Source organism: Salmo salar, chromosome 21, assembly GCF_965601325.2.
Source record: "Salmo salar chromosome 21, fSalSal1, whole genome shotgun sequence".
Taxonomy (NCBI): Eukaryota; Metazoa; Chordata; class Actinopteri; order Salmoniformes; family Salmonidae; genus Salmo; species Salmo salar.
This window is the reverse complement of record NC_138311.1, coordinates 17,479,916-17,498,253: the sequence shown is the minus strand read 5'-3', so window position 1 is coordinate 17,498,253 and position 18,338 is coordinate 17,479,916. Positions and strand designations below refer to the sequence as shown.

The window sequence follows — 18,338 nt, the reverse complement described above, 5'->3', positions numbered from 1 at the left end:
CCTCTTAGCTGAGGCATCATTAGAGAGCGCTCAATGCACAGGGGCTTGTCCACTCCACCAAAAACAAGGTCTTCACTAGTTACCAGCACAGCCAAGTCATAATTATGTCTAAACCCCGCCTATTTCTACAATGTATTTTCTTAAAATCTGATTTTATACCTAACCACAATGCTTTGCTAGCCCTATGCCTAATCTTGACCTTAAATTAAGACTAAAGCTGTTTTTTTTATTTTTTTAAATATAGCCCATTTTGACTTTGTGGCTGTGGTAACTAGTGACAACCCAAGAACACCAGTGTGCGCAAAGCAAGGTAAGCGCAGTTCAATTGTTATGCACGCCGGTATTCGATACTCCAACCTAGTCCTTTAGAGAATGATAATTAAATGGGCATAACTAACAATCATGACTGCTAAAATGACGTGTCCTTAGCATCAGCTGCACACGGTGATGTTAGCCGTTCTTGTATAGCTAACGTTAGCTCAATTATGTTAGCTAGCTAGCAGTATGTGTTGAACGAGACTATCAACTTCCTTCCTTATGAAGATCATATCTAACAAGCAAACAATCTTAGATTTTACACTTCTGGGTCCAATATTAGTTAGAATGTAAGATTTTCCTGAATAACATCCAACTAGTTGAAAAAGCATTTCAAAGAAGTGTTGCAGTCGCGTGGGTTTCTTAAATGCATTGCAGCATGCTGGTATGTGCAGTTCTTGAGGGCACACTTCAAAGTCGTGATAGAGGGATATGCCACTGATAAACTAAACAACCTATGGCAATGTCCTTTCGTGTCTAATTAACAGTTTAATGTAATTGTATAGTTTAATTGGGGTTTCAATACTTGCTTTGACCACTTTCCCCTAATGTGTACTTTCATCCTTTCCCAGCTACTTCCGTTTGTTATTATTTCTGAGTTCATGGTTCATCCAGAGAGGAAGTGGAGTCTTGTCATTTTCCCTTATCAATCTTTGATAACTCAAGAGATAGTAATTTCCATGTAAAAGGACCCATGAGCAACAAGATGTGAAGGTCATAGGAGCATGTCGAATTGGGTGTCAAAAGAAATCTGTGTACTTTTTATTAAGGTATACAGTGCATTTGGAAAGTATTCAGACCCCTTGATGTTTTCCACATTTTGTTACGTTACAGCCTTATTCTATGGATAAAATAGTCTCCCCCCCCCCATCCATCTACACACAATATCACATAGTGACAAAGGAAAAACAGGTTTTTAGAAATGTTTGCAAATGTATAACACACACACACACACACGTGTTCAGACCCTTGTCGTGTCTTTGGCTATGCCGGATTAAGTGATATGACATGCTAACTTATAAAATGATTTCTCTGTAATTAATATTACCTGATTAAGCTAATCATGTAAATGTAATTAACTAGAAAGTCGGGGCACCACGGAAGAACGTTTATAGAGCCGTTATCTTCCGAATAAACTCTTCAAATACTTTGTAATATTTTACATCGATAGCAGTCAATATTAACCCTTGTATTATTTTCAGTCTCATAATGAAAGTTGTAAATTCTTGGCTGTCTTCACGAACCCTGGCTAACAAATTGAATCAGCAATACAAAATTGGGTTTAATTATTTATTTACTAAATACCTAACTAATCACACAGAATTACAAATACACAGAATACAATGATGTCATACAGAAAACGTCCCGGTAGACGGAACAGATATGACGGCTGGTTACACAAAGGAAAGGGGGTTGGGCTTGAATGAAAGAGCGGGAAGATTTAGGAACAGAGAAACAGCAGCTATGCTATCGTAAATACATTATCTTATGCATTCTAAATTACCGCCCATTTGGAAAAGGAAAATGCAATAAATATTTACTCTGAGCTGCGCTTCGGTAGATTGGTCGTAGATGCTGGCCGGGTTGGCCAACAGATCTCCCTGTTTTCGGAAGAATGTCAATGGTGGTCGATTGGATACGTGGTGGTATCTTCGTCTGGTTGTTAGACTGGATCCGTCGTCCGTCCTTTCCTAGCCCACGTAAGCAGCGGCCGCTGCTAACTCAACGGCTAGGAAGTAGCACTTCTGTAGTGAATAAGCTCAAAGTTCATACCATTCGCCACCAAAGCTCACGCCGAGGTTGGCTTAGTTCTGTTCTTGACATGTGTGTCCTTCTAACGTAGAGGCTGCAGACCTCACGTACTGGAACCAACGTGGTTATCTTTTCGTCAAAGGATTATATAGTGGAGAGGGGAAGGGAGGTGTTTCATCGTTTATAACCCCTGTCTCTTCACAGGGTTGGGCCACTGATCGAGCAGGGCACTTTCCTTATGAAAACCCAAATCTCTCATTCGGAAGCTAAAATTACATTTCATCTCCTAACAAACATTTTCAATATCAAACATTTCAATTGCATAACAATTCCATGTGACTCTGATAACTAGAGGGCGTATACTTTCTCAGATACAGTTTATGTCGTCCTGTCATCAGTCATAATGTCTCAGATGACAACCGAACTGACATACATACTCATTACGTTCCCAAGCATATTTCCAACTGGTTTTATTAACAAAATATGTGGTACCTTTCCCCATTTGTTTGATGTTCCCAGACTCTCTATATTTAACACAGGCTATTCAAGTCCTTCAGTAGATTCAGAGAGGGGAAGGGAGTAAGGTATTTATGGGGGGGGGGGTCATAAACCTTACCCACAGGCCAACGTCATGACACCCTTTACTCAGTACTTTGTTGAAGAATTGCCTCGAGTCTTCTTGGGTATGACGCTACAAGCTTGGCTGCCTGTATTTGGGGAGTTTCTCCCATTTTTCTCTGCAGATCCTCTCAAGGTCTGTCAGGTTGGATGGGGAGCGTCGCTGCACAGCTATTTTCAGGTCTCTCCAGAGATGTTAGATCAAGTTCAAGTCCGGGCTCTGGCTGAGCCACTCAAGGACATTGAGACTTGTCCCAAAGCCACTTCTACGTTGTGTTGGCTGTGTACTTAGGGTCCTTGTGCTGTTGGAAGGTGAACCTTCGCCCCAGTCTTGAGGTCCCGAGTGCTCTGGAGCAGGTTTTCATCAAGGATCTCTGTGCTTTGCTCCGTTCATCTTTCCCTCGGTCCTGACTAGTCTCCCAGTCCCTGCCGCTGAAAAAACTCCACACAGCATGATGCTGCCACCACCATGCCTCATCGTAGGGATGGTGGTAGGTTTCCTCCAGACCTGATGCTTGGCATTCAGGCCAAATAGTTCAATCTTGGTTTCATCAGACCAGAGAATCTTGTTTCTCATGGTCTGAGAGTCCTTTAGGTGCCCTTTGGCAAACTCCAAGCGGGCTGTCATGTGCCTTTTACTGAGGAGTGGCTTCCGTCTGGCCACTCTACCATAAAAGCCTGATTTGTGGAGTGCTGCAGAGATGGTTGTCCCTCTGGAATGTTCTCCCATCTCCACAGAGGAACTCTGGAACTCTGTCAGAGTGACCATCGGGTTCTTGGTCACCTCCCTGACCAAGCCCCTTCTCCCCCGATTGCTCAGTTTGGCCGGGCGGCCAGCTCTAGGAAAAGTCTTGGTGGTTCCAAACTTCTTCCATTTAAGAATGATGGAGGCCACTGTGTTCTTGGGGACCTTCAATGCTGCAGAAATGTTTGGTACCCTTCCCCAGATCTGTGCCTCGACACAATGCTGTCTTGGAGCTCTATAGACAATTCCGTCAACCTCATGTCTTGGTTTTTGCTCTGACATGCACTGTCAACTGTGGGACCTTATATAGACAGGTGTGTGCCTTTCCAAATCATGTCCAATAAATAGAATTTACCACAGGTGGACTCCAATCAAGTTGTCGAAACATCACAAGGATGATCAATGGAGACAGGATGTAACTGAGCTCAACGTCGAGTCTCATAGCAAAGGGTCTGAATATTTATGTAAATAAGGTATTTCTGTTTTTTTTTTATATACATTTGCAAAGAAATCTTAACCAGTTTTTGCTTTGTCATTATGGGGTATTGTGTGTAGATTGAGGAAAACGTTTAATCAATTTTAGAATTAGGCTGTAACGTAACAAAATGTGGAAAACGTCAAGGGGTCTGAATACTTTTCGAAAAAAAAATTATCCCAAAATATGTGGAAAAAGCTAAGGCTTTGATTTCTGGTCAAACAGATGGGAAAGAGGTCTTTATAAAATATCTACCAGGGAATAATACAATAATATTGAAGTAAAGACCCCTGCCAACTAATATCAACAGGATATTTAGTATTGAAGAAATTTCTCTGTCTTCTGTAAGTTTAAGAAACATTGCCTTGTGCCTTCAAATTCCGTTACCAAAACCCAACATATCTTTAAGATATTTACACATTTCTCTCACTCGAGTGAGGATAATGAAAGTTAACAGAAGTAACAAGTAAAGGTAGACCCATCAATTAGTTAATGTTTTTACTGATATTAACTTTGTTTCTGAGTTAACCTCTCTGGGCAAGGTGGGACACTTGCGTCCCACCCTAGTCAACAGCCAGTGGAATCGCGTCGCGCGAAATACAAAACCTCATAAATGCTATAACTTCAATTTCTCAAACATATTACACCGTTTTATAGATACACCTCTCCTGAATCGAACCACGTTGTCCGATTTCAAAAAGGCTTTACAGCAAAAGCAAAACATTAGATTATGTTAGGAGAGTACCCAGCCAGAAATAATCACACTGCCATTTTCAAAGCAACTAGCATGCATCACAAATACCCAAATCACAGCTAAATGCAGCACTAACCTTTGACAATCTTCATCAGATGACACTCCTAGGACATCATGTTACACAATACATGCATTTTTTGTTCGATAAAGTTCATATTTATATATAAAAACAGCATTTTACATCAGCGCGTGACATTCAGAAAATATTTTCCCTCAAATGCTTCCGGTGAATCAGCGCTACAATTTACAAAATTACTATTCGAAAACATTGTTAAAATTTAATATTGTCATTCAAAGAATTATAGATTAACATCTCGTGAATGCAACCGCATTGCCAGATTTAAAAATAACTTTACTGGGAAATCACACTTTGCAATAAACGACGTGGTATGCTCAGAAAAATAGGCTAGGCGATACATGTTAGCGCCATCTTGGAACCATCAACCATCAAAAATACTATTGTAAATATTCCCTTACCTTTGATTATCTTCATCAGAAGGCACTTCCAGGAATCCCAGGTCCACAACAAATGTAGTTTTGTTCGAAAAAGTTAATAATTTATGTCCCAATAGTTCCTTCTTGTTAGCGCGTTCCGAAGGCTACTCATAATGTACTGAAGCGCGCGGGACTTGTCGTCACGAATGTGCAAAAAATATATATTTACGTTCGTTCAAACATGTCAAACGTTGTTTAACATAAATCTTTAGGGCCTTTTTCAACCAGAGCTTCAATAATATTCAAGGCGGACGATTGCATTGTCTTACTAAACCTTTCGAAAGGGGAGGGTAGCCATGGGCGCCCACGTCATAGTAGTAAATGGCCCTCCCCCTGTGACCAACTTCCCAAGCCTCTCTTTGGGTCAGTTTCTACCATAGAAGACTCAAACCACTTTATAAAGACTGTCGACATCTAGTGGAAGCCTTAGGAAGTGCTAAATGATTAATAAGTCCCTGTGTGTTTCAATGGCAAAGGTTTGAAGTTATTCCACACATCAGATTTCCATTTCCTGTTAGGATTTGTCTCAGGGTTTTGACTGCCATATGAGTTCTGTTATACTCACAGACACCATTCAAACAGTTTTAGAAACTTTAGAGTGTTTTCTATCCAAATCTACTAATTATATGCATATTCTAGTTACTGGGCAGGAGTAGTAACCAGATTAAATCGGGTACGTTTTTTATCCGGCCGTGCAAATACTGCCCCCTATCCCCAACAGGTTTTAAGTTATTAAATCAAAATATGTTGTTTCCAAATTGGTAACGGATGTCAGAAAAATGTCAGAAAAATCGATAATGGAATTTCTGCAATTGAATTGGCTAAAATGGGAATTCATAGTGTAAAGAAAAGTAGAGTATATTAGGGAAAGTCAGTTGTACAACTGAATGCCTTCAACTGAAATGTGTCTTCAGCATTTTACCCTCTGAATCAGAGAGGTGCGGGGGGGCTGCCTTAATCGACATCCACGTCTTCGGCACCCGGGGAACAGTGGATTAACTGCCTTGCTCAGGGGCAGAACAACAGATTTTTACCTTGTCGGCTCGGGGATTCGATCCAGCAACCTTTCGGTTACTGGCCCAACGCTCTAACCACTAGGCTACAGCGTAGTACAGTAAAGGAAATTAGTATAGTTCAGTACAGTAAGCACAATAGAATAGAGTACAGTAAAGAAAAGTAGTGTATAGATCAGTACAGTACTGTAGAGTTAAGTACGGTTCACAGTACTAGTCGAGTACAATATAATCTACTGTACTAGGTTATACTTTACTATACTGTTATACTGAACTCTACTGTTCTGTATTGTACTGTACTCTACTGAGTTCTATGCTGTATTTTGATGTCCAAACATGCGAAAACCTAGACGTCTATGATTGGTTCAGATTTGGTCCGGTCCAGACCAACCAAATTTGTTCTTATTTGGGGGCAGCTCTAGCTCATTAAACAGCCAGTGTGTAGAATGGTAGCCAAATATGCAAAGGATGATATTACATATTTATACCTTTTGTGTACCTTTTTATGATACTTCACCATGAAAAGAATGCCATTTTATATTCATAATTATGCATTTCTGTGTAGTACAGATCAGGGACCCATAATTAAATACTGTTACTGCAATGCCAATACCAGGTTTAAATCCACTTACTGTAGTTAGTTAAATAGTCAATTTGCCATGTCATAGCTGACACCTCATTCTTTCTGCAGACATTGTTGAATTTGAAACAGATATTTAATTTTTGGGAAACGTGAACACAAAAAATGGAGGAAGATATTACCGAAATTCTGTTACCAAATTTGCATCTGCACAGTTCTTCTGGTAAATGTGTTTTGGTAAAAAGTAGTCCTTGTGCATAGATGTATGGTTTGTTAAACTTTGAAATCAATGGTTTTTGTTTGGCGTACATTTTAAGTCTCAATTCCGTTACTGTAGAATTGCCCAGACTTGTCATTGTAATTAATCAGAATTTGATGGTACAATTTGTGTAGCTCTCAATAACCCAAGTGGGGTATACCTAGTTTACAGGCGGCCCCCCTTGAGTTCTCAGCTGAGGGTACTGATCACAGCTGGCTCCCTCGTGAACTACAATCCTGACGCTCTGTTTAATCCTGACTTGTGATTATAGTTTTGGTTACCTTTAGAACTTAACTTTCATATAAGCGAGAAAGAATCTTTGAAATACTGAAGATGCAAAGACGCGCCCGGTTGTTTTCACACATCGCCTCGGCTACGACACATCCTCTCACCTTGCGATTGCATTTCCTTTGGACCATTCCATTGCACATTTCCTGTGTTTCTCAAAATACAGCCAGGTGCAACTTTCCTAAACTGCACACAATAAGTGTATATTTTGTATAAGAATTATTTCTCGCTTACACAAAAGTTACATTCCAAGTGTTTCCAAAACTGTATCTCGTGCGGAGGCGTATTTGCGTTTAGACAGAGCATTTTGGGCAGCGTCGGAGCGTCGGCGAAATCCCTTCAGGAGGCAGACAGCTTCGTGAATAGATGGTATAATTAAGCAATAAGGCATGAGGGGGTGTGGTATATGGCCAATATACCACAGCTAAGGGCTGCTCTTAGGCACAACACATCGCGGAGTGCCTGGACACAGCCCTTAGCCGTGGTATATTGGCCATATTCCACAAACCCCCGAGGTGCCTTATTGCTATTATAAACTGGTTACCAACGTAATTAGAGCAGTAAAGATAAATGTTTTATCATACCCGTGGAAAAACGGTCTGATATACCACTGCTGTCAGCCAATCGGCATTCAGGGCTGGAACCACAGATTTGTAATGTTTAATACCATTTACAGTCTATTTGAATGGGCTAAGTATTCCATAATTAAAATAGATTGATTGGTTTCTTGCCTGGTTTTCCCAATCCGTAGTCTAAATGAGAGGATTACGACGCCTCTCCCTAGCCTCAGTGGCTATGGTTTGGGGCAGGGTTCCCTGCAGACTAAACAGCAGAGGGGGACAACCCCCCGCTCCTTTGGGAGCGAGGATTCTGACCAACCCTGAGGACGTCTTCCAGCATAACATGTGGTATGCGTTTGCACATCTATTATTTTTCTTTAATGCAACTTTCAATGTGAAGTCTGAAGTTGATAATATACTGTGTCAAAGGGCACAGCAGTGTATTTTGGATCAAGCATGCAGTACGTTAATGTTGAAATGATTGTGTTTTAGGGACCATGTGAAATGGTCTGAGGAAGAGAAAGAAAAAGCCAGACAAAAGGCAGACGATAATTCTAGCTTACGCATTCCATTAGAAGAGCAAGGTAGCCCTTCTCTAAACGTTCCTAGCAAATTATGTTCTTCATTTTGATTGTATGAAAACTAATATTTCTGTTGTTTTTGTTCTTCATCCACCACTAAGGCAAATATGACATAGACGCCTGTAAATACTGGGACAGCTTTTATGAGATGCACCAGGACAAGTTCTTTAAAGATCGCAAGTGGCTGTTCTTGGAGTTCCCAGAGCTTCTTCCTTTGGGGTTAGGGAGCAGTGCTACTGAGGAGAGACCGTGTGGGCTGCGGGCCCCATGCCCAGAGCCTGGTGTGTCCGGTAGGGAGAAAGAGATGGGCCAGCAGCGGCAACGTGCACCCAGTCACCAGCACATAGATCCACTGACTAGTGATTGCCAGCAGTCCTGTAATCAAGATGGGAGAGACACTGCAGGGGCTGCAAGGCAGCCCAGCTCTTTCCCAGGCGAACATGCAACTTTCAGGATCTTAGAGGTATTTTCATCTTGCTTTTATCCCTCACCTCCCACACTTGTTCATATATTATGTAGTTAGAATGCTTCTGTGGAGTTAGAACTTTGATATTGATTTCACTGGCTAGTAGTTGAGTCAAATGTCGTCTATTTTGACAGAATGTTATTTTTGTCATAGGTTGGATGTGGGGCTGGTAACAGTGTGTATCCTATTGTCAGCTCTATTAAGTAAGTAAAACATCATTACATATATTTGATCCAGTCTCGTTGTCTTTTAAATTGTTATACACTCGGATCAGAAAAATGTATTGATGCATGACATCACAAACTGAACCTGTGGTGTTCAATGGTAGATTTAAAAAATATATATATATATAATTCTGGAATAACATTGTCTCTCTTGAAGGAAAATGTTTTGATATTTACTTTGTTATGCAGACAACCTGTGCCAAAGCATGATGTCATCTTGCATAGAACATTTTGTCCAGAGGACTTGGCAAGGCTAGGAGAGGAAAGTAACGAGTAGGAAGTGTTTAACCTTGGACTGCATGCATAACCCTATGAATGACTCTTCAATGAAATGGAAAGCATGTTATCTGATAGCCAATGTATTAGTCCCTCAGTCTCCCTGCTGGGTGGGTGATTTAAGAGCTATTTGTTCAGTAAATATTTACTGATTGCTACTGTAGATCTTATACAGTTAAGTCTACCTGTCATTATACACTTAACTTGTATCCCTACTCCACACTCCTTGACTTTTTCCACGTTTTGTTGTGTTACAGCCTGAATTTAAAATGGATTACATATAGATTTTGTGTCATAGGCCAACACTCAATAATACCCCATAATGTCAAAGTGGAATTATATTTTTAGAAATGTTTACAAATTAATTAAATGAAAAGCTGAAATGTCTTGAGTCAATAAGTATAGAACCCCTTTGTTATGGCAAGCCTAAATATGTTCAGGAGTAAAAAGTTGCTTATGTCCCATAAGTTGCATGGACTCACTGTGTGCAATAATCATGTTTAACATGACTTGTGACTTGAAAATGACTGTTTTAGCAATGATCAACTTGACAAAGCTTGAAGAATTTAACAAGAACAATGTGAAAATATTGTACAATCCAGGTGTGCAAAGCTCATAGAGACTCGCAGCTGTAATCGCTGCCAAAGATGATTCCCCATAGGTGAACACTATGGGGTGTGAATACTTATGTAAATTAGATATTTCAGTATTCCGTTTTCAATAAATTTGCAAACATTTCTAAAAGCTATTTTGCACTTTCATTAGTGGTATTGTGTGTAGATGGGTGAGGATCTATTTAATCAATTTTGAATTCAGGCTGAAACACAACAAAATGTGGAATAAGCCAAGGAGTATGAATACTTTCTGAAGGCACTGTACCTTTTTGTTTTGTATTGGTGTGTTTGTGGTGAAAATGATATGAAATTAAGCTGACAAGTTCCCTATCTGTGTTGCTGTCTTATAGAAACACAGGGGCATTCTTATACTGCTGTGACTTTTCCCCTCGTGCTGTCCAGCTGGTCAAGGTAAGCTCTCTTAAAGATCTAGATACAATTCTCCAAACAAGCCAGATTCTTACAAACAAACATTGAAAACAGGTTGAAATCTGGTTGAAATTGAATCATTCCAAACAGGTTATTACATCACGGTCAAGCTACTTGTTTGTCTTGTTTTTCACATTATCCTTCTCTTCTACTCAAAATGTTAATCGTCTCACTTTGCTTGATTTGAGGCCTGGTGGACATTTGATGCTCTTGTAATTGAGTCTTTTATCAAATGGCCATGACCAGCAGTCCTTGACATTATTGCATGGAGTCCTTGAGATGCAGAGCATTTATCTTTAATGTGAGACTAGAGCAGTCTACTAGGAACAGACTGTGTGCCCTCATTAGAGGTTGTTACATTTATCCTTCTCTGTTGTCAGTTGCTTTGCGATTTATGGGTGCCATCCTTTCCAAGTCTATTTAAGAGCTTAATATGATGTTGCTCAATTAATGCTACGTATCTACTCATGAAACACTAGGAAAACACCTAGTTTGTTCACATTGCTAATACTATTGCTGGCTTGAAGTAACCACCTCATTATGTAATTCTTTTGAACTATACTGTAAAGTACTGGTGTGTTTACGGGTGCCTTCAGTTATATGCACCTTTTAGTGGTGATTTAGTGTAAGGTCTTGCCACAACAGCTTATTTGTTTTAGGGGGGGGAGTGGTTCACATTCCAGCAGTATTATTCATCCCCTTTTAACCTGATAATGGTCATGTTTTTTCAGTAAATGTAAGAAAGTAAGTGAATAATAGTTTTTCATTCAAAATGGCTTACATTAAACATGATCTTTTTCTTCTAATTATGAAAATAATTACATTCTCACATAATGCATAATTGATGTATGTTTGTCAAATATATATATATATATATATATATATATATATATATATATATATATATATATATATATATGTATATATATATATATTTTTTTTAAAAGGTCACATGCTTCTTAAACTTTCTTACGGGTACTTTTCCAACAATGCAGAGTTTAAGATAAGAAAAATGTATAATAATGACACGAGGAATACATAAACAGTGAATAACAAATAACAATAACGAGTAAAAATAACCTGGCTATATACAGGGATGATAGTCATTTAGGCAGGTTACCTTGGCGTTCTTGGGCACATGCACTATGGTGGTCTGCTTGAAGCAAGTTGGTATTACAGACTGGGTGAGGGATAGGTTGAAAATGTCAGTGAAGACACTTGCCAGCTGGTCAGCACATGCTCTGAGTGCGCGTCCTGGTATTCCGTCAGGCCCCATGGCCTTGCAATTGTTATCCTGTTTAAAGGTCTTACTCACATTGGCTACAGAGAGCGAGATCGTCCGGAACAGCTGGTGCACTCATGCATGGTTCAGTGTTCCTTGCCTGGAATCGAGCATAAAAGGCATTTAGCTCGTCTGGTAGGCTCGCGGCATAGGGCAGCTCGCGGCTGGGTTTCCCTTTGTAATTCGTGATAGTATGCAAGACCTGCCACATCCGTTGAGCCTCAGAGCCAGCGTAGTAGAATTCAATCTTAGTCCTGTATTGACGCTTTGCCTGACGGCTCATCGGAGGTCATAGCGGGATTTCTTATAAGCGTCCGGATTAGTGTCCCGCTCCTTAAAAGCGGCAGCTCTAGCCTTCAGTTCAGTGTGGATATTGCCTGTAGTCCATGGCTTCTGGTTATTAATGAAGCCGGTGGCTGATGTGGTAAACTCCTCAATGTTATTGGATTAATCCCGGAACATATTCCAGTCTGTGCTAGCAAAACAGCCCTGTAGCTTAGCATCTTCTTCATCATACCACTTCCGTATTAAGCGCGTCACCGGTACTTCCTGTTTGAGTTTTTGCTTGTGAGCAGGAAGCAGGAGGATGGAGTTGTGGTCTAATTTGCCAAATGGAGGGCTTGGAGGGCCTTGTATGCATTTTTGTATGTGGAGTAAAAGTGATTTACAGTTTTGTCACTTCTAGTTGCACAGGTGACACTGGTAAAAATTAAGTTAAAAGGATTTCAGTTTCCCTGCATTAAAATCACTGGCCATGGGAAACGCCGCCATTGGATGTATTTTTATTTTATTTTTTGCTTATGGCCCTATACAGCTTGGTCTTAGTGCCAGCATCGGATTGTAGTGGTAAATAGACAGCTACGGAAAAAAAACATTATATAAATTGGTAAATAGTGTGGTCTGCAGCTTATCATGAGGTATTCTAACTAATGTGCGCAATAACTTGAGACTTCCTTAATATTAGAGATTGCGTACCAGTTGTTGTTAACAAAGAGACACACCCCTCCTCCCTTTGTCTTACCCGAGTCTGCCATCCGGTCTTGATGTATAGAAAAACCAGTGAGATGTATATTATCCATGTCCTCGTTCAGCCACAACTCTGAGAAACATAGAATATTACCGTTTTTCAGGTCCTTTTAATAGGATAGTCTCGAACGGAGCTTATCCAGTTTGTTCTCCAGTGATTGCATGTTTGCCAATAGAACAGAGGGCAAATACGGTCTTTTTGGTCGCAGACATAGTCTCGCCAGGATGCCGCCTCGCCTGCCTCTCTTTTGAAATCGGGGTTAATGATCGCCGTTCTGATGTCCAGAATCTGTCTCCGGTCATAGGAAATGATGGAGGAGAAATAATGTAAAAAAAATAAAGTTACGATCAGCGTTAAGAAACACATAAAATAGCAGAATTGGTCAGGAGCCCATAAGACAGCTCCTATCGACTACAGCGCCATATTGGTTTCGTAACTAACTGTAGAATTTGTTATGGCGGCAGATATCCTTGTGGTTCGAGCGTTGGGCCAGTAACCGAAAGGTTGCTAGATCGAATCCCCGAGCTGACAAGGTAAAAATCTGTCGTTCTGCCCCTGAACAAGGCAGTTAAGGCCGTCAATGTAAATAATAATTTGTTCTTAACTGACTTGCCTAGTTAAATAAAAAACATTTATTTTTAAATGTCTTTGAGGAGCTTGTTAATACATTCAGGGCCATTTTTTGTGTGTGAATTAAGCAAAAATGTTAAGAAATCCAAATTTCCATCATAAGAGCTCGACAGTAGGTTTTAAGCTATCCACTACATTTAATTAATTAATGAGTTTAATTGTTAACATATTGATATCATTGTGCTATTTGGAATCAGAGGCCACTTAGTCCCCTCTTTTTCCCCATGTAGGACCACCCAGACTATGACCAGTCTGTGTGTCACGCCTTTGTTCAGGACGTCTGTGACGAGGTGGGCTCCTTTCCGTTCCCTCCACTGAGCCTGGATGTTATTCTGCTGGTCTTCGTGCTGTCCTCCATTCACCCCGAGCGGTAGGTGATGTTTAGGAGACAAAGGCAGGAGCGCCAACTCTCATTTATCACCTCCCCATGCTTTGTCTGAATGTCATTACTAATCTAACCCTCTCCACCCTCCAAAAACAGGCCCTCTCAGAGTGTGAGAGGTTATGCTATTTTCTACTACCGTGTGTGTTTTGAATCAAGAACATCCTGGGTTTATTTATACAGATTATATGCATTTGCTAATTGTACATGTTTTGTATGATAAGGCAGTTGCAAGTGAATAAGCAAAATACCCATTGAAATAGCATGCTGACTGAGATCAGTTTAGGATGTAAGCTCTGGTGTGCTGTTCATGTAGCTAACACCATCCCTTTAAAAGTAGCACAGAATATGGGAGCCTGGCGAGTAGGAGTGTTGGGTTAGTAACCGAAAGGTTGCTGGATTGGATCCCCGAGCCGACAAGGTAAAAATCTATTGTTCTGCCCGTGAGCAAGGCAGTTAACCCCCAACAACAACTGCTCCCCTGGCGCCAATGACGTGGCTGATGATTTAAGGCAGCCCCCCCACCTCTCTGATTCAGAGGGGTTGGGTTAAATGCAGAAGACACATCAGTTGAATGCATTCAGTTGTACAACTGACGAGGTATCCCCCTTTCCCCTCATACAGTACTGTATGTGCCTATTTGCAGTCTATTTATGATTCACTTCAAAATGGCATTAAGTCTAACTGCAGATCCATTTACCCTGGGTACTTGGATGCTTGCTTTTTGTAACAAACAGTGACATTTTACTTCATACTGAAGCCCCTGAAGATTGCAGCTGATTAAAATTATGGATATGGGCTGGCTGCCAGCCAGCTCTCACAGCAAGCCGTAATAGATTTTCCTGTATTCCATCACTTTTCATTTTATATTTGATGTAGAGGTAAGTTGGTACTGTCCTGGGGTTTCATCTCAGTACCTCCTGCCATTTTCTTGCTGTGTAAAATCTTTAATGGTTTAGGTTGTTATTGAGCGCTAAGTGAGTATTGAGTGTAGTGCCTGGAGTATCATGGAGCATATTGTCTCTACAATGGGCCATTGATTGCTGATTCGCTTCAGTCATTGGAAGCAGCTTGTTACTGTATTTATCAGTCACAAAATAAGACAAAGTCAAAAGGCTTCTACTGCAGGCATTTTCTGTGGGTGTATAACTGATTTTGAAATATGCTCTCTTTAGCTCACTAACTTTCTGTCAGACATCACATGCAGTGCATTTGGAAAGTATTCAGACCTTCCCTTTCTCCCCATTTTGTTACGTTACAGCCTTATTCTAAAATTGATGCGAGGGGAAAAAAAAGATTTAATCAATCTACACACAAAACCCCATAATGACAAAGATGTAGATTTATGAGCGGGAAAAAAACACCGTAATACATTTTAGAATAAGGCTGAAACGTAACAAAATATGGAAAAAGTCAAGAGGTTTGAATCATTTCTGAACGCACTGTATGTTAGCTGAGATGCTACTGTACATTTGAACAGCTAACATATTGGGGAGGAGAGTACAGTCAAATTCTTACCCTTTTTCTCCCTTGCAAAAGCCTTACAGCTTGTACTGTATATGTTCATTTCCTGGGAAGCCTCGCTCTGGAATGATAAAATGAACATCTCTCAAAATGTGTCTAACTATCCTTATGAAGTTTTGCGTCGACTGCCCACTTTTATGTATCATACCGTTGCATGTTAACATTGTTTTGAGAAGGAAACTGATGAATTGATTGGTTGGTTTGTCATTTGATTGATTTCTTTGACAGAGTCCAAGGAGTTGTGACCCGGTTGTCTCAATTCCTGAAACCCGGAGGGATACTCCTCTTCCGGGATTACGGCAGATATGACCTATCACAACTACGGTTTAAAAAAGGTGCCATTCTAATTTGAACTTTAGATAAAGTGCGTTTTCACAAAGTATACACTTTACAGAGGAAATAAATATAATTCATTGGGGAAAAACAGCAGATCATAATCATTTGAAATAGGTAGTAGTGAATACATTTTGTCTAAAGTGGCTATACGTTAATAATGACAGTGAGATCTTTTCTCTGATCAACAGGTCGATGCTTGTCAGAGAATTTCTACTCCCGGGGAGATGGAACTTGTGTTTATTTCTTCACAAAAGGTCAATTGAAAAAGTCTCTGTGAATATTGTATCTTTGAATATTGTGTTTAGACATTATCTCCAATCTAATCTTAAATAATTTAGTGGTGGTAATGTGTGATGGTAATATTATGTTACTCTTTCCACAGATGAAGTTCACAGTTTATTTTCCAGTGCTGGTTTGGAAGAAATTCAGAATCTGGAGGATAGGCGACTACAGGTGAACAGAGGGAAGAAAGTTGTAATGCGCAGAGTGTGGATGCAAAGCAAGTTTAAAAAACCTCAACCACTAGCACCACCATCATAGTCTACCACCACTGTCCCTGCTCGGACGAACATGTTGCCCCATGTTGGCTTTACCAAGGACTTGTCTATCCAAATCAGAGGTCAGAGGGAGGTCATAAGCATGTCTCAGTGCAGTGAGATGTGTTAGTGTGATGCATTTACAGTACCACTGGGATGGTCAACTATCGGGCTGAGGGAGTGGTCAACTATCGGGCTGAGGGAGTGGTCAACTATCGGGCTGAGGGGGTGGTCAACTATCGGGCTGAGGGAGTGGTCAACTATCGGGCTGAGGGGGTGGTCAACTATCGGGCTGAGGGAGTGGTCAACTATCGGGCTGAGGGAGTGGTCAACTATCGGGCTGAGGGAGTGGTCAACTATCGGGCTGAGGGGGTGGTCAACTATCGGGCTGAGGGGGTGGTCAACTATCGGGCTGAGGGGGTGGTCAACTATCGGGCTGAGGGAGTGGTCAACTATCGGGCTGAGGGAGTGGTCAACTATCGGGCTGAGGGAGTGGTCAACTATCGGGCTGAGGGAGTGGTCAACTATCGGGCTGAGGGAGTGGTCAACTATCGGGCTGAGGGAGTGGTCAACTATCGGGCTGAGGGAGTGGTCAACTATCGGGCTGAGGGAGTGGTCAACTATCGGGCTGAGGGAGTGCCTTCTGGTTGTTGTGTGCTTATTATGGGTTTCACATGCCATGTATGTAAAACTCACTTTTTGTAAGGAGACAAATGTAATTTATTTGTCTGGTTGAGTGTATGCATATATAAACATATTTAATTAAACAGTTGAAAAAAATGAAAATCTGTGAATGATACTGTCATAAAAATGAATTATTTGTACCTTCCTTAGTTGGACATCTAACAATACATTAAAAGTGTACCTGCTACAGTTGTTGTAGTTGAGTGATTGATTTCCAATTATTTGCACACAACAGAATTATAACTCAAAATAAGTTTTATGTTCTGTCTCAGTAGATGAAATATATTGATTATATACATTAGACTTTTGATATTATGTTAATGAATTGTGGTAATGCAAATTCTTGAATTATGCCAATGTATCCCATTTCTGGCACCTGGTATTTTTGTTTTGTAGTTATATGCTAAGCAACATGTCATATCTGATTGATATAAAATGGAAATGCAACTCATTTATTTGGTAATGCAGTGAACAAAATCAAAAGCACAAAAACAATTTAAATGTTATTTCAATGAATGCAGAGTAAATTAGTTTATGGATAATATTCTGAAAGCCAATTATAAACCGGTTTATTTAATGTCCTATTTCAATTGGTATTTACCTAACATTTTTTTTTAAACTCTGTGGCCTGAATGCCAAGCGTCTCATCTGGAGGAACCTGGCACCATCCCTACGGTGAAACATGCTGTGGGGATGTTTTTCAGCGGCAGGGACTGGGAGACAGGATCGAGGCAAAGATGAACGGATCAAAGTACAGCGAGATCCTTGATGAAAACCTGCTCGAGAGTGTTCAGGACCTCAGACTGGGGCGAAGGTTCACCTACAATAAGACAAATCAAATTTTATTGGTCACATGGTTAGCAAATGTTAATGCGAATGTAGCGAAATGCATGTGCTTCTAGTTCCGACAGTGTAGTAATATCTAACATGTAATCTAACAAATTCACAACGGCTACCTTATACACACAAATGTAAGGTGATGGAATAAGAATATGTACATATAAATATATGGATGCGCGATGGCCGTGCGGCATAGGCAAGATGCAATAGATGGTATAAAATACAGTATATACATATGAGATGAGTAATGTAAGATATGTAAACATTATTAAAATGGCATTATTTAAAGTGACTCGTGATACCTTTATTAAATCCATTTATTAAAATGGCCAGTGATTTGAGTCTGTATGTTGGCAGCAGCCTCTCTATGTTAGTGATGGCTGTTTAGCATTCTGATGGCCTGGAGATAGAAGCTGTTTTTCAGTCTCTCGGTCCCTGCTTTGATACACATGTACTGACCTCGCCTTCTGGATGATAGCGGGGTGAACAGGTAGTGGCTCGGGTGTTTGTTGTTCTTGATGATCTTTTTGGCCTTCCTGTGACATCGGGTGCTGTAGGTGTCCTGGAGGGCAGGTAGTTTGCCCCCGGTGATGTGTTGTGCAGACCGCATCTACCCTCTGGAGAGTCTTGTGGTTGAGGGCGGAGCAGTTGCC

General features: G+C 40.5%; 1 protein-coding gene across 1 annotated transcript; it reads left to right on the top strand.

Moving 5' to 3' along the window:
• Positions 1–289: 289 nt before the first annotated feature.
• mettl8 (methyltransferase 8, methylcytidine) lies at positions 290–17,034 on the top strand. Its single transcript, NM_001140324.1, is given in 10 exon segments — positions 290–310; positions 8,046–8,202; positions 8,347–8,438; positions 8,537–8,898; positions 9,055–9,104; positions 10,366–10,426; positions 13,614–13,753; positions 15,518–15,624; positions 15,814–15,879; positions 16,008–17,034. Coding segments are annotated over 9 exon segments (1,188 nt in total). The 5' UTR covers positions 290–310; positions 8,046–8,050; the 3' UTR covers positions 16,166–17,034.
• The last annotated feature ends 1,304 nt before the right edge of the window (positions 17,035–18,338 follow it).